General features: G+C 30.3%; 1 protein-coding gene across 1 annotated transcript; it reads right to left on the reverse strand.

Moving 5' to 3' along the window:
* Positions 1-10,087: 10,087 nt before the first annotated feature.
* Positions 10,088-11,322, reverse strand: LOC133668907 (LOB domain-containing protein 15-like). The gene is made up of 3 exons (XM_062088912.1): positions 11,125-11,322; positions 10,723-10,975; positions 10,088-10,585 (listed from the first exon to the last, which is right to left on the reverse strand). The coding sequence occupies exons 1-3, from the start codon at positions 11,136-11,138 to the stop codon at positions 10,193-10,195; spliced, it is 660 nt and encodes a 219-aa protein (XP_061944896.1). The 5' UTR covers positions 11,139-11,322; the 3' UTR covers positions 10,088-10,192.
* Positions 11,323-18,349: the final 7,027 nt, after the last annotated feature.

An 18,349-nucleotide genomic window follows, 5' to 3' on the forward strand; every position in this document is an offset into this window, starting at 1 on the left:
ATGAGACATCAAGAAAAACAAAAATCCTCACCTTAAAGTTAATATTTAATTTGGCAATATAGATTTTAATTTTATTGTTTAAAACAAATTAAATTTAATATTGAAATAAATAAATAAAACATCATTTTTTTTCTTTTTTAACCATTCATGATGAGCAAATTTTGAAATTTTAATCCTCAAAGTTTCTTCCTTCTTTCATTTTTTATTCCTTTATTGAAGTTTTGATATTTTAGTCATGTATTTCATTTATTTTACATTTATTTTACATTTAAATCCCTATACTTAGGAGTGTTGTTGAAAAATAGAGGAAAAAGAATCAGCTGGCCAGTTTCTAAGAATAAAAAGGTCGAAGAGTGCCATTTAGATAATTTTAAATTTTCATATCACCGAATAAATAGAGATTAAAAAAATAATTAACTTAATTTTAAGAATCAAGAAGAAAAATAGCAGGCCTTAGTGTTCACCGTAGCATAAAATAAGCATTTCTTCTTAAGTTTTAGAGGGTTTTCTTCTCTATTTCGTTCTCTTGTGCTCCGGCTCCAGCACCAATAATTACAGCAATCTTTGTTTTTTATTATTTAATAGGTGGTTTAGTAGAAAAAATTTAGGACAAAAAAGATTATTTTTCCTGTGGTTTTAAGTTTAAATTCTGTAATTACTAATATAATAGTTACTGAAGACTTATATGATCGTTAACTTCAGGGTCCGTGGAATTAATCAAGGTACATGCAAATTAATCCGAACACCCATATTAAAATTTTTTTTGAACAATCTTCGCTCTCTCTCAAAACTTGGTCCTGGCTTCTTCTTCTTCCTTTTGTGTTTCCTTTTCTATATCTTTCTTTATATCAGTACCATTTTGTTGTGTTTGGCACTTTTGTGTCTCCTGGAATCCATTCTCTCTCGCTCGCTTACATTAGTACAAATTATAGCTTCAATTCCATTACAGATAATAAAAAAGGTATAAAAAAAATATCGTGACTCCCCACATAAAGCAATGTCGTTTAGAGTAATATTTTCTTTCTTTCTTTCTTTCTTTTTAGTCCTTAAGTATTTTCTACTCTAGTTGCCTGAGTTTTTTTTTTTTAATTTTATCCTTTCATATTGTATTGAATAGAATTTATATATGATGATTTGTTTTGATTAACTTGCTATGAGCTCTTGCGGTGTTAAAAAACATCTTAACATTGAGTTAATGCTCAATTTGACAAAATAAATCTCAATTTTATTGCTTAAAACAAATTGAAATTGAGGGGACCAAATTTCACATTGAATAAAAAAGGCAGCATCCTTTTCTCTTTTTTTAACTATTCATGAGGCGTGGATTTGAAATTTTAGTCCCAAAGTTTTTTTCTTTCTTCATTTCTAGTCCTTGTCTATTAAGGTTTTGACATTCCAGTCTAACGCTTTATTTGTTTTGTGTTACCATCTCTATTCTTTATGAATAGAGAGAATGTTGCTGGGAAATGGTGGAGGAAAGAAAAAATAGTTAGTTGGCTAAATTCTTGGAACAAAAAAAGCTAAATTTGGCTAAATTTGGTTGAGTTAACCAAGTCTTAGGTGGTCCACTAGGTCGACCAGGCCATACCAAGTCAATTCCCACCTAGTTTACTTTGAAACCCGACTTGATCTAAAGTTTAGGTCAACAAGTCACAACATTAAACCATTAAACATGGCTTAATAAAAATGCCAAAAAGTTATCCATGGTAATGCATGACAACCGACTCGTGGTACATGTTACATTACGTTTTATTATCATTATTATCATCATTGTCGATGTTGTCGACATCATCATCATTAAAAAAAAATTGTGTGGTGTTTTTACTGTTAATAAAACTAAATTGTGTGGTTTTTTACTTTATATATGTGCATTATTCGAGTTCTCACAATTCACTATAGGTTTCAAATAGTAAGTTTTTTTTTAATTTGATCATCAATCTTTGATTTTATCCTTTCATGTGTTTTTTTTTGTGTGTTTTTGTGGGTTGATGGGTTTTTTACTTTGCAAATGCTTGAGAAAACTGAAGATTTTGACAAGATTTTCATAACTTGATTGGAGGTCAATTTAATGAGATATAATTTTAATTTGCAGCATAAAGATACAATTAAAAAAATATGGATCATACATAGAAACAAATAAAATCAACGTGGTACAACAAATTCACATGGAAAAATACAATTTAGTCCACATATTTTTCATTGACTTCTTTTAAGGTCTTTAGTTTTATTATTTTGAGTTTTGGTCCAAAACTTCATTTTATTCATGTTTAGATCATTGAGTTTAAAAAAGAAGAAATAAAGTCGCAGATAAATAATAGAGGAGAAAGAAAGCATTTTATTGGCCATTTCCTCTTACAATAAAAAAAAGTTGATTTTGGTGTCAAAAAATTCTATTTGATAATATGAGTTTTATTAATGTGTTTTTTACCCTTCATCTTGTTGGAAAAAGTATATTGAGGCTCAACTCAACGTTTTTTTTATTCAGGTTGATTTTTCATTTTTCACACAATTAAAAGCTGGTTTGAAGTTAGAAGTGAGTTTATTTACATATCTATGATGTTTCTTATATATTTTTAGGTTAAAAAAATATTGAAAAGGAGTTTTTTCGATCATAAAAGTCGGACCTCAACTTTCCAATCACTTAAGGTGTTCAGAATTCTACCAATGAACCATATATTTGTTTACTTTAATTTTCTTAAAACAAATTGGGCAGGTGACATGTCACTGACCCAATTTAACAAAAAAAAAAATATGGGCCAACACCTGGCCCACTCTAGCTTAGGTGTTTATGATTTGTTTTAAAAGCTTTTTTTTTTAGTTTTTTCATAAATTTTAATTACAATTTCATTGAGATAAAATAATCAAATTATATTTGTGATGTTATTCCATTAAATACCATTTAGTTTTGAATTTGTTTTTAAATAAGATTATACAAATTTGTTTTTTTATATTATCTAGCACCCTTGTTAGACAACCTTTCATGATTATTTTTTTAGATTTTAACCAAAACTAATTTTAATAAAAATAATTAAATTTATATTTAAGATATTATTTCATTACTGCTATTTAATTTGGAATTTATTTTTGAATAAGATTATAACATTTTTATAATGTTAGAAATTGTTTCATTAATTATTATATGTTAACCTACTATGAAGAATTTCTTAAAGTTTATGGTTATGAATATTCTATCTGTAACTTCCCCATATCTAGGATTAAGCAACAATCTCATGTCAACTGATACACAAGGTAATTAATATATGTGTGTGTGTATGTGCGCGCGCGCGCGCAAGGTGTTCATATTAAATTTTGCCGAAATTTTCACTAAAATTTCGACAGAGTCTCCTCTATATCAGGATGTCCCAAGTTATCGACATTTAACCTGTTTACACTTCAAATATTTGACATCTCATAACTCAATCACGACCCAATTGTCTTGGATCTCAATCCCACAAACATCATCGTCATCACAACCATAATATTTATAACATATATTGAACAACAAATATCATTATAGAGAAATAAATGAGATAAACATGTATACATGGAGACAATCATATGAAATTCAGAGTTAAGATTATCTATTCAAGTTTAAATATTGATTATACAAATTAAATTATATAAAAGTTATAATATTACAAAATACAAGGGTATACTCCCTAGAACCTAAAATTACAAAAAAGTGAACATAAGCTAGGATATACTCCTGTCGTACATGCGATGATCTTGAAACAAAATACATATTATTGAAACATGAATATCACAATAAATATAACAACACAAATATCCAACAATATAAAAAGACAAACATGCATTCATATTTTATTCACTTCTCCTTTCTGGTTTTCATTGGAAACTCTTTCTCATTCAACTACTAAAAACTGTTTCCTCTTTCATTATCAACCTCCATTCAGGATTTCATAAGATCAACTATGATTATTTCCACTTAACACATTACCGATACCAATTTCATTGGTATTATCATCATCCCGTAAGAGTCGATGTAAGGTGATCCCCTTCCCCGGGATCCTAACATAAACTATATGTATTCTAGCCAATACATGATGATCCCCTTACCCGGGATCCTAACATACACTAAATGTATGCTAACCAATACATGTTGATCCCCTTATCCGGGATCCTACCATACACTAAATGTATGCTAGTCAAAACATAAGGATTCCCCTACTTGAGATCCTAACATACATTAAATGTATGCTAGTCCAAACATGACGATCCCCTTACCCGAGATCCTAACATACACTAAATGTATGCTAGCCAATACATGATGATCCCCTTACCCGGGATCTTAACATACACTAAATATATGCTAGCCAATACATGTTGATCCCCTTATCCGGGATCCTACCATACACTAAATGTATGCTAGTCAAAACATGAGGATTCCCCTACTTGAGATCCTAACATACATTAAATGTATGCTAGTCCAAACATGACGATCCCCTTACCCGAGATCCTAACATACACTAAATATATGCTAGTCCACGCCTCATATCATACTTCTCATATTTCCGTTGTCAGCGATAACTTCATCACTTAACAATTCACACAACAACCTTTCACCTTGAATACACATACATTCAGAATACTATCCACAATATCAACATCATTACGCAAACTTTTCTCCTTTCATATATCCAACATTCGATAATTCACATTTCACATCAATAACATATTAAATCATGGAATTTAACTAGAAAATATATGTGCGGATCACCTACCTGCAGTATAAGCTCTACTCGTGCTCCCCTGTTACTGCTGCTGGACCACTCCGATGGTCCCTCCTGCAATCATAGGCTTATCTCATAATTTTTACTCATTCAAGGATACATTTTATAATAACCTTATCAACAGCCAATAGGTCTTTCTTTCAATAATTCCTTTTTTTTATATTTGGAACTATTACTCTTTCAAACCGTTACTCTTTCAAACTGTTACTCTTTTGAACCGTTACTCTTTGCAAAGGTCTCATTTCGACCTCATCTCATATTTTTAGCTCTATCTGAAATTCTAGGACTCCATTTCAAGCGAGGTTGGTCGAGTTAGAAAGCTAAGACATGGGGCTACAAGTTCTCTGAAGGAAAGGGAACCCAGTTCTCCCCTAAAGACAGTCAAAATTGCTCATCAACAAATCAGACTTACTACCCTATAGGGTCTGTCATGACCCAGTCTCGGTTGGTAACCTATAACTGGAGTTCTATAGCTCTAAATTAAGCAAGACCACTTTTCTTAGTTAGTCAACATCTAAAACTATAATTTCTATGAAGGAACATGATCCTAATTCCCTCATCCTCTTACCTGAAATCTCACCGAAAGTCAGGAGACGAGCCTGTCCAGATTCGTCACCCCTTCCATTCATACATAACATTCACAAATTACATTGTCTGGGTAAATTATCATGGTTTCATGCTCTTAATCATATGCAACACATGAATTAACTTAATTTTAACATCTATTACTTTTTCCCCAATTCAAGTCTAAAAACCCTAATCTATAAGTCAACATAAGACATCAATTCATAATTGAATTTGAAATGAATTATAAGATTATGTTTAGAACACCTTACCCGGTAAGAAATAAGGTTTCGATCTTCAACCAGTTGAAGATTTTCGACTCCCTCCTTCTTTTTTTCTAATGACAGCCAGCTCTTCTTCTTCTCTTCTTGTTCAAATTTTCTTGTTAATCCTTTGCCCACAAGTGTTTATTCCATCTATAAACCCTTAATCTTGGATGAGTTCTTGAAATTTTGGTGTTTCTCTCTTTATTTTGTAAGAATTGATACAAAAACTCCCTCTTTTCTTTTCTTTTAGTTGCTGCAGATTTTTGGTGGTGAGAGGAGTATTTATACTATATGATTTTTCTTATTTGTACTTTGGCTCCATTTCCTTTAAGTGTATTATTTTTGCCCCCACATCTTTTTCTTCTTATAATCAAGCTATACCTCTTTTTATTTCTTATAACTCCACCCTAGAACTTTTCGTTTAGTTTATTTTGTTCAATTAAATCCAACCCTCAATATTACCAGGTTAATTTATAATGTCTCAAATTATTTTGCCCGGTAATTTATATCCAAAAATTTCTGAATTCCTGTTTTTATTTAACCCTATACATAAATTTCTTCACTTTTATTTCTCATGTAGTTAGTTTGCAATTTAAGCAACCTTTATTTTTCCCGGGGTTCATAACACTGTCAAATTAAAGTTCAAATCATTATAGTTTTCAAAAATATTTTTTTCATTGTTGTTGTGTTTTTATTTAATGAACTATATTGCTTATGAAAACACATATTTTTGTTCGAACTATGCACAAATACAAGAATAAGAAAAGACAATTTTGATAAAAAAAAAGTACATTTTTCTTTCATGATTTTATTCATTTTCATTTTCATTCTTATGAATTTTTTTATCTCATTGTATGACTAGTTAAAATATAGATTTCAAAAGACTATATGTGGTAGGATACATGTAGTATATTATTTATTTTTTTGCATGCCTGTGCGAAAACCATAATTATGTGAGCATTTAAGGCATCCCAAAATGTTTTTTCATACTTATTGAAAACCAAATTGGATTTTTTGCACTTTTATGCTTTAAAAAGCTTATTAGCCATGTTTAGTGGGGTCTCATGATATGTTTTTGCATATTTATGCAAAAACCATAAATTTATGAAATTGGATTTTTTGCACTTTTGTGCTTTTAAAACCCCTCATCGATCACCTTTAGGCACCTTTTAGGGGCTCAAAGTATGATTTTGCTTGGCGATGCAAAAACCTTTTATTTAATAGGGTTTTTGTTCGTATTTTTGTGCTTTAAAAAGTATGTTAGCCATTTTAGGCACCTTTTGGGGCATAACGATATGATTTACACATTACTATGAAAACCATTAGTTTTGTGGAATTTGGTTATTCATAATTTTATGATTTAAAAAGACTACTAACAACCTTTAGGCACCTTTTTGGCCAAATTGAAGTTGTTAACCAAACTTTGATTTAATTGTTAAGGGCTTCAAAAGAATCTTAAAAATTAGAAAGATTGTTTGTCATTCATTGAATTTGCATATAATCGTAGTATGCATTCTACTACTGATTATTCACCATTTGAGATTGTTTATAGTTTTAACCCTTTGACACTATTAGATTTGATTCCTTTGCTTGTTGATGAAAGAGTTAGTCTTGATGGTAATAAAAAAGCACAGGTGATGAAAGATCTCCACGTAAAGATTCGGCAACAAATAGAAAAGAAAAATGAACAATATGCAAACAAAGCCAATAGGGGATGAAAATTGGTGAGATTTGAACCAGGTGATTGAGTTTGGGTGCATATGAGGAATGAAAGGTTTTATGAACAAAGAAAATCAAAGTTGATGCCTCAAGGAGATGGTCCTTATCAGATTATAGAAAGGATTAATGATAATGCCTACAAAGTGGATCTACCAGGTGAGTATGGTGTTAATGCTACATTTAATGTTTCTAATCTTTATTTGTTTGATGTAGGTGATGATTCGAAGTCGAATTCTTTTGAGGAGAGAGGGGATGATGCGATCCAACCGTCAAAGGATCCATTGGAGGTTCCGGTTGGTCCAGTTACTAGGCTTAGGGCTAAAAAGTTCAAAAGAAGCTTTTAATGGGCTTCTTCAAGATACATGGGCTAAGATGGGCTTTAAGAGGATTTGTAATAATAAAGAGCAAGTCTTGATTAATTTGATTCATGTTTAAGAGGGGTTTGTTGGTGGAACCAAGACCATTACACAATGAGAAGAAGACTAGATTCAGACAGTTTGACCTTTCATTACTATTTTGGTTATAAATGGATCTACAGATCGAATTTTGATGTGATTCTAGTTGGGTTGATAACTAGACTTCCATACCTTTCCAACGGTATATGGCACGCCTTCTAATTCATTAAGACGAGAGAGAACCATCCATTTTATGTTGGGCTTTGCTGCTAACAAACAGAATGCGAAAACAACGAACTTGTTTTATTTAATTAGTTGGGCTATCAAACTTTATTTATTTTGAGAGGAGACATTTTGTTTGGGTTTTAGACTTGTTTATTTTGTTTATTTTAACTAGTTTGGGCTAGTTTTAACTTGAGTTGATTATTATTTAAATTGAGTTTATCCGAGACCCATTAGGAAAGCTAGGGTTTTGACTTGGAGTTTAAATGCTATTTAAGAATAATTTTATATCAGACTTTTGATAATAATTTAAGCATTGTAGTCGACTTTTTAGTTGCTTAATCTTGGTTCTCGATTGAACTTTCAACTCTTCAAAGAATTGACCATTCTTTATTGTGAATTTATACTTTCTTTGCTCATCTTCAGGTGTAGGCATTGTGATCGAATTGGTTTATAGTCTTGTTGTCTTGGAGCAAATCTTCCATTGTGATAAGCTCATTCAAATCTCAACAAACTTGGATTAGATTGATCTTGGAGTTGCGAATTCCATTAAATTCCGCTAGAGTTTGCATCAGCTTCTCTTTCAAAGTTAGTCTTCTAATGTTTCAATGAGATAGTTTCTCTACTAAATTAATTTATTTTAAATCCCTTCCTATGTTTCTAAAGCAGAGTCGTCATCCTCCGATGATGTATGAAGGGAGAAAGATGAGATTTTGGGATATTTGAGGAGAATGGGGATAGCTTTGTTATTTGTTAACATGGCCAAGGCAAATCTAGGAGAGTTGTTACTAAGGAAGAGGTAAGATGCTGCTATTTCATGCAACCATGCCACGAGACTAGATTCTGTCACATCTCCGACTTCACCCGACTAGAAGGAGAGAGACTAATTAAATTCTATATTATCTACAACACTAATTTGTTATGTATAGTGAGCTAGAACGCAAGGTAATAAATATTTCTTAAGAGGTGAAAAGAAATAAAAATAAAAATAAAAATAAAAATAAAAGAGAGGTATATATCTTACATACAAAATAAAAGCAATAGACTAATGAAGCTGAAGTCTACAGGCCAAAGAAACCTAACATTGACAAAACAATAATATAGCTGCCAAAACTAATGTCCATCGACTACACATTATTGCTTCACAAACTAGCTAGCAACATGAACTAAGCTCCATTGTATTAAATTACCCTCAAAACAACAAAATAAAAATGCTTAGCCTAAATAGAAACTTGAATATCATTTTTTATCCTTTTTCCTACGTCTTCATGTTCCCTTTTCTTATTTTTTTTTAAAGTAAGAACATATAAAAAAAATTAATAACAATTTTGAATGCTATTAAGCTCATTCGTTTCTGAAATGTTTCGAAAATTTTTTTGAAAAAAATTAATTTTTTTCTTCAAATTAATTTTTTTTTGATATTTTAATATTATTTTAATATGTTGATGTCAAAAATAATTTTTTAAAAATAAAAATATATATTATTTTAATATATTTTTAAACAAAAAATATTTTAAAAAATAACCATTACCATTCTTTCTACCACATTAATATTAATATTAATATGAATTGATTAACTCTCATAGGAATGATCAAAAGCATACCTTTTGTCTCCCCAACTCCGAGCAACTACTTTTAGATCCTTCACTAGTACAGATTTACATGTGCCAAAATTGTCGGTAGTAATCCAGCTAGCAATTGAGTTCACTCATTAAATTCGAATCCCAACACACTCAGCAACTCATCAACAAATTAAGTAATTAGCTCACTTTTTTACCTTGAATCTATAACTGTTCACAGCGCTAATTCTAGCTAGGGTTTTAATCAAATGTGGAGTTAAAATAAAAAGTGAATATTTGAAGTAACAAGGAGGCCCAAGAAACATATTCAGTAATGTATATAGCTAGGGCATTAATTTTCTTGATGGTGCATCTATGGAAGGGGTTTCCTGAAATTGTATTGGCTGCTATACAATACGTTTGATTCAGTATACTAGTGATAAGTAGCCTTTGAATGAAGAGGGCTGATACAGAAGTGAAAGCATGAAATTCAATTTATGAGAGGAGATGAAAGAAACCTGCTATCTAAATGACATATATATTTGTAGACTTGAATCAAGTATTTGGACTGTAATTAAAAATTAATTAATTAATTAATTGAACAACCCCGATGCAATAAATAATAAATATATCTATTTTTTCCTTTTCTTTTTATTGTTCAACCTGATGCATGATAAAGAAATAATTGTTTTATTTTCAGTCTCGAAATATAAATATTAACCAAAAAAGGAGACATTTTCAGTCGAAGTTGTGCTATAATCTGCAGCAGCACTACTTGTCGGTTGGGTGTACATGGAGGAAGATGAGGAAGAAGGAGGGGGCGATGCTGTTGGGGGCGGTGGCGTAGGGGGGGCTGGTGACGGTGCAGCAATTGAAACAGCCCCAGAGGAAAGCAAAGCTACATGAGAAGAATGAATCATGTTTGCTTCCCTATATCTGTATTTGAGTATTTCATTCCTGACTGCATTAAGTTCGTCTTCCAACGATTGAACTTGCTGTTGTAAAGCTGAAATTGCACCCATGCACCCATAAACTGGATCTCTTAGCCTCACATTAGCCTCATAAACAAGACTATTAGCTGCATCAGCTCTTTGGTTCTGTGGCACCTCCTGAAAAATAATCCAAAAGCAGATCATATAATTGAAGAAAGCATGTGAATCAGGAACAAGAAGCGCGAATAATAGCAAACGCTAATCAATATTCAGGGAAACAATATTTATAATTGGTTAGGGCATAAGGGTTTTACCATCAGCATCTTTGAGACATTACTTGCACCAAAAACTTTGTGAACAGAAGCAAACTTCTGAGGTTCATGTGGAGAGAAATATGGAGAAAATGGGCATTCTTGTGCACACCTCCTTCTTAAGAGCTTACAGGCAGCGCAAGGAGTAATTGTGTTTAGGGCTCCAGGAGGACCCAGCATGTGTCTTCTTCCCATCTGATAAGTGGCATCTGATTGATCTCTTTTGATCTTCTTGCCTAACTCATCAAATCTCTTCCTGTACAGTAAGCAAGAAGGGTTGATTATCAAATTAGTACACCTGATCAGATAAGTACATGCTACATGGACAAAATGGATTAATTTTACACGAGAGAGAGAGAGAGGGATCGATCTAGAGATGTAAACATAGACATTTGTCCTTCTTACCTTTCTCTGGACATTCAGGCATGCTCTCTGTAAATTATAAATTTACGGATGAGAAATTGGGCGCAGAGAGAGTGAGGGTTTGAAGGGAAGAAGAAAGGAAAAATAAGAGGAGAGGGAGATTCAGACAGTGCTTAAAAGCGGACCAGAGTTTAAGTTAATACTCAAAAGAAATAGACAAAAGGGATACATATGAGTGGATCAGAGACTGAAATGAGAGACGATAATATATATATATATAAAGCTTCTTGCTTATTAAGGTCAATATGCTTTCATGGCTACATGTGGTCTTAATTTGCTTGTCTAGGTACTCTTTTTTTATTTATTATTATTATTCTTATTGCTCATGTTTTTGTCAAATAATTATTCCAACTTAAGCATAGATTAGAGACTTGATCAAGAGCAGAATCAAAGAAAAAAAATTAAAGGATCAGGCATCATTAATTCCTCATGAACTGTACTTAATTAGTTTAAAGCCACTGGCCTTGTATATATATTAGCTTCTTGTGACAATCAAGGACGACCCACTTCCACTCCGAAAAGATCATATCTTGGGATCTAGTTCAGAAAATCAATTTTTATTAATATCGATCGTTGTCGCCGTGTAGTTACAGCAATCCCTTCTATGAAAGATGATTACTTGTAAACATCAACACTGCCAGAATATTATATATCACATTTTATCTATGTTTAAACAATGATTCAATCAAAACTAATTTTATTGATGAAATCATGAATAAAAAAAATCATTCAAAAATATATTGTCAGTAATTTATATTTTGTAGGTTAATCTAGTAGTAATATAATTATTAATAGATTTACAAATAGAAAGAGTACGCAAAAACAAAATAAAAATTATAAGTATTACTTTCATAAGTAAATCCATAAATGATTATATATATTACCGACTTAATGTAACTGTAAGAGAATTACATTTAATAGTGTCACGTTCTATAAATTTTTTCTTTAACTCTCTGAAACCTTTTGAGGAACTTAGTTTATCGGTAATTTTATATGTAATTTTTAGTGGCAAATTCTTGTAGTTTTTTTTAACTCTCTAAAACTTTTTTGAGGGACGTAATTCATTGGTAATTCTATTCATAATTTATATTATGTCGATAATTCTGTCAATATTGTTTTTAATACTTAAAAAAATATTAAAATTTAAAATACAAAAAAATAAAAAAATAATTAAAATAAAATAAAAAAACCAAATCTTTATTATTAATTTAAAAAATATTATTGACTACAATTTATCTAGTGGACAAAAGCTGAAGGAGGAGGTGGGAACAGATCTTTGTTGGAATCAAGATGGCGACGAGGTTAACCACATATCCTAGTGAGGGTTTGCCAATAGCTGCTCAAGGATATTCACTTTATCCTTTAGGTCAGCTATGTCATACCTAAGTTGGGTCATATTAACACTAAGCTGGGTGTCTAAGCTTCAACTTGTTCTCGTATAATCGCCAGGATGTCTAAAGATTGCTAGCTTAATCTCAATAGTGAGGAACCAATAGTCAATACACTACGACCCATCCATTTATCCTTGGCCGTAGTGTTGGAGATATCATAAACTTGATTTATATCGGGTTCACTGTTAGATGAATCTTCCAACCACAAATCTGGATCGTGCCCCGGATGGGGCGAAATATTGTCCTTGCATCACTCATGCAATCAAGTGCTATATGTTTTCTAAAGAAAAAAAAAGTCAAGAAATTAAAAAAAATAACTTCAATTTTTGTTGTTGATATCCAACTTACCATGAACTTCTAAGTTCGGATATCCATAAGCTTTTGTATTTCTTTTCAACGGTTCTCATTTCACACATGAGTTTCAACAAAAAGCTTCATTGGTTTTGGATCGTGTCCAAGCACCATAGCCTACAAAACAAATCTATTGTTAGTTAAACATTTTTATATAATACAATATTTTTTTTTAAAAAAGTATCTTGCAAAACAAAATCTTACAATCTGTTTTGTATACGAAACAAATGGAATGTATCGACCAGTGTGTGTGGTAATGGAACTATGAATCTCCTTGTTCCGGTTGCTCGCACTAGACTGTGATCGCTATAAGAAATGTTTAGATGTCACGAGATGGATATAAGCATCTTAGATACCCTCTAAGACGTGTGGAGGTTTGAAATCCTTCCACATGACCACGTCTTCCTAGCCTGGAAGACCTTTATATTTAGCATATATTTCTTTGATTTTTATGGGCCTCTTGCCATAAATCATGCAACCTGGTTCATATAAAAAAATCATTGGTTAGTATTACAAAAAATAAAATTGTAACATTAAAAAATCACAATTTGAATTCAATCCTACCTAATGGCATTATGATTCTCCCACACTCGACTGGAAATAGTAAAATCTTTCTTTACATGGCAATTTCATAAAATAATTAGTTTATTAAAATTAAACAACTAACCAAATTAAAAAAAAAAACTATTTATGTATATGCTAACCTTGACCTTTCTGAACCATGCATTAATCATATACTTCCATTCAAGATTTTTGAAAACATGACTCCATCGAATCAAAGGCACTTCCACGCATCAATCGCAAACTTCCATATTTGTAAACCTAAATTTCCATTTGTTTATTGAAATTAATTATTAAAAAATTATTCATTGTTGTTTTTTTTTATCATGTAGGAAAGGAAAACAAACTCATATACTGTGATCGGGCTTCTACTGAGCAATATACTTCCCAGTGTATACATCTTGCTCATAAATGACACCCCTCTGCGAGTCACCCTTGCACTCGACAAGCCTGTGTCGAGAGAGGATACCTATGTTTGAGGGGCCTTGTCTTGGTCGACAATTAGTGATTTATGGTCATCAGAAGTATTGCCAAAAAAACTAGCTACACTCCTGTCCATATTACTCTCTAATGACATTTTCTTTGTTATCTAAACAAATTTGATAAAAAGTTAAAAAATTATTATCATATCCTATTTTTTTAAAAAAAAATTGGCAGCACCTCCACTCCATGGGAGATTATCTAAAATTTTAAAACCTATAAATACGCATCAATAAATAAAGCCATAAACTAGTTGATTTTATTTATAACTAATATTTACTTTATTTATTTTGAAATTTGTATGGACAATTGCAAGTTGCAAATAAAAATAAACAAAAAAAAAGGCATTCCAATTTTTTTTTTCCCATGTAACCTAAATAATCAAATTACTAAAATTAAACAACAACCTATGAAATTTAATTAGCTTATTAACATCCTAATATATTTTACAATTAAACCATCAAAACAATAAAAACCTCAAAATTTAATCTCATTTAACCTAAACCTATAAATTCCCACAAATAATTTTTACATCGTCCTATTAACAACAATAACATCACTAATTTCACAATTAATACATCAAACCCTCCTCTCAAATTGCTAAAATTAATTTAAAAATAAAACTAACTATTAAGGAATATGAACCTTAAATAACAAAAAAATGCATGAAATTAGAAAAATAAATATCTCTTAGACACTAGTTCAATATTTTTTTTTGGTTTTAAAGGTCAATTATTGTTTAATAACTATTAAGGTATATCGAGTCATTCAATTGCATAAAACATAAGAAGACATTCCCCTTCATCATAATAAAATCCATCATAAGTTCAAAACACATGTTTTTATATACTTGTTGATATATGTTTTCTGGCATATGCAGGCACATCCCTTCAAATGACAAACCATTAAGACCATAATATTAAATTTTAGGTTTTCTAAAACAAGAGGAAATAGATAAAAGAACATGAAAACTCTGTATTCAATACATGCAAATTTCTAAATAACCCATCAAATGATAAAAGAATGATAATCAGAATCCAATAAACATTAAACTAACACATGCCACAGCAACATTAACAAATAATTAAAGTTCTTGGTAGTCCAATTATGAACAAATGGCAGTTAGATTACACGGCAGGACACAAAATATATACAACTCTAAAGAGGTATTGTTATCTTATATAAGATCATCAAGGCTATTATTAGAGAGACTCAATTCATAACCACACCACGTACATGAAAAAACAAGATTATATACAAGAAGTTAAAGAAGGAAAGAGATATTAGTAAATCTAACCAACATACAAGATTATATATAGAATTATATATAAATCCTTTTAAATAAGTATCACCATCTTAGAACAATAACATTATGAGAAAAACAATGCAAAAACCTCACATCTCCTTACCTTTTACTCTTTTCTTAGGTTTTGTTCAATTTCCATTTAAACATGCCTAATTTAGTTATATAATGGTAAAAACATTTTATAAACCCGCAATTACAGAGATTAAAAAACTAAATTGACAAATTTCTTAGGGTTTTCAATTTTAGGAATCATAACTCAACAGTAAAAAATTGCAACTTTCCTTTAGCTATAATTTTGTCTTGAAATAACCATTTTTTTAATAAATAAAATGTATTAAAAGAAAGATATTCAAAGTTTTGATCGAAAAAATTAATTGTTATCTGTAATTGTTTTCAAACTCTTAAACTCTTCGAATAACTTAGTTGTCTGTAATTTCATCTGTAATTTTCAGTGGAAAGTTCTGTAATTTTTTTCAACTCTCTAGAATTTTCTAAGAGACTTTGTCCATCGATATTTCCATCATTATAAAACAATAATTTTTCCCCATTGTTTTTGTATTTCATATCTATACAACCTGTCAATACAATAAAATCATAACATAGTACCACAAATTATGTTCAATAACATAGTAATAAAACCACAACAATAAACATTCCAATTATGTTAATAGTTCATTGTAAAGCAACAATATATGTAAAAATTACAATAAAGTCAATTTCATTACACGCTAATGTTTTACATATAAAATCAGTTCAAAATCTTTTTAATCATAATTGTCTTCTTCTTCAATTTCATCATCATCATATCCATCATAATTATCTTCATCGATTTATGTATGTCTATTGGTTCTCAATATATCATTTAAGTCCTTAATGTTAACAACAGCAAAAATATTCTCAGTTACTATGGTTCTATTGAAACTAAGGATGCACCCAATTAAACTTCTTGCAAGCTTCACCATTATAAGAGTATATCATGACTCCATTTAACACATCATGTAAATGATGTCATGTCATGTCATGTCTTTATCTATCTTTGGAGATATCAATAACCTTTATAGTCTAGGAAAGACTAGGAAGTATCTCAGTTTTCAATGTGCAAAAAAGTCCTTCCTTTACCAGTTTTGAGTTTATACTGAGCATGCCAACAAGTTCTTCACTCTATGAAATCTATATTTTCTAGATAGTATAATATTCAGAAGTTTGGACACATGTCAATTTTCTTGTATCTTGGACTAAAGGGTTGGAATTAGTAGCATAGAAGTTTTCTTTTAGTCTATTCCCTTCAAGTAAAATGCTTTCCGCCCATTTGATGATTTTTCATAACCGACCCCACTCAGTTCATGATCTGACTTGAAGGTGAACACTTGTTCAACAACTGATAATTTACTGTAATTTATACATTCATCCCATAATGGTTCATTAGAATTTTTTAAAAGATAAAAAAAAATAGTTGCGTTTGCATTTGATTCTTCATCTACAATTGAACATTCACCTGCATCACCTTGATTCATTCTTATTACATCTATAACTATACTCTTAAAATAATTACTATTATCATATACAACTCTATACATGTTGCTAAAATTAGAAGTTGACCAAATCATTCTTTCTACCATGATTTTGAAGGAATTTAGGGTTTTCCATGTGCAAACCAACATAAATATTTTCCACACACCCTTTTAGTAGAAGATATATTGTAACAACATTTGGATCGAAAAACTTTTTATTTTTACACCTCTTACATGAACATCTAATACCGCCTCCACTAATATTTTTTGGATAGATAGCACATAGTTAATAAAACCCTCAACCCCATTACAATTATCCATGTTACGTAACCCTTCAAGTGAAACTCAATATATCAAAAAATGATCATCCATTACTTATATGAAATATATATAGAATATTAATGACAACATATATTAATTAATAATGTAAAGTAAACAAATTATTGATACCGAGTTAATTAGCTATCATTGGTTGAATTTAAATTATTAATCTATTTTAATAGTACCCTTTAATGATAATTAATTTTTCCTAAAAAAAATCAAAATCCTCCAAATTTAGCTAAATCTCCAACTTAACAATAAAATTGACAAAATATGAAACATACCCATTAAATAACTCATTATTTATTTCATTATAAAACACCTAAGTTATAAAATCAAACACAATACCATCTAATAACAAACAAATACAACTTTTCAAAATTCCAAATAAACCTTAACATGTACAAATCATACATTCATACAAGAAATTTCTATAAGAAAAAGCTATAAAACATGTAAATACATAAACAAACTACGTATACTATATAAACATGTCAAAATATTAACATAAAAAAGATTACAACAAAAAATAGGTAGATTTGCTTATTTGATGTGACGAATCTTAATTCAAATTGAATCAGAACAAGGATATTGACAGACTAAGTATTGGGGTGGCGGACTTGTGATGATGAAAAAGCTTGATTTGTGACAAAATAAAAGGGAAAGAGTGTTGTGTTCTGTAAGAAGAAGAAGAAGAAGAAGAAATGTGGGAGGGGCAGGGGGTCTTCTGAGATTTTATAACTTAAATATTACAGTTTGTTTTCCTGACTGATATTAGCAACGATTAGTTTTCATTAGTAATTTCATCTATAATATTGACATGTCATATTTTCCAATAAAAATAACGAGGGATTGCCTACCTTTTTTTATTCGTTGACTTATACTTGTAATTTTTTTGGTATTCACTGATGGAAGCATTTCAGTCGGTGAATACCTATGAAAATAGTGACATTATTTTCTATCGGTAAGTATCATCGTAATTTATCGATGATAATTTTTCTATTGGTATTTTCAATTATATTTGATAATTTTCTGGTTGTGCAAACCATTTGAGTCTGCTAGTCCTGTTTTGAGAATATATATATATATATATATATTATTGTATTATAATGTTGTTTAATTAATTTCCTTTATTTGTATGATTCTCTAGCAACACTTCACTTTAATTATCAAGAAATCTACTTTAAACCATATTGTTCAACATATTATTTTTGTTTTAAAATGCTCACTCATGAAATAACGTAAATTGTGAGATTATATAGGCTTTAACATTAGAACATGATATT

This window comes from Populus nigra, chromosome 12 (assembly GCF_951802175.1).
Source record: "Populus nigra chromosome 12, ddPopNigr1.1, whole genome shotgun sequence".
In the NCBI taxonomy this organism is placed as follows: Eukaryota; Viridiplantae; Streptophyta; class Magnoliopsida; order Malpighiales; family Salicaceae; genus Populus; species Populus nigra.

Coding starts and splice junctions, on each gene's coding strand:
- LOC133668907 (XM_062088912.1), bottom strand. Junction 10,586..10,722: donor ATGTCTCAAAGATGCTGATG/GTAAAACCCTTA, acceptor ATTATTTTTCAG/GAGGTGCCACAGAACCAAAG.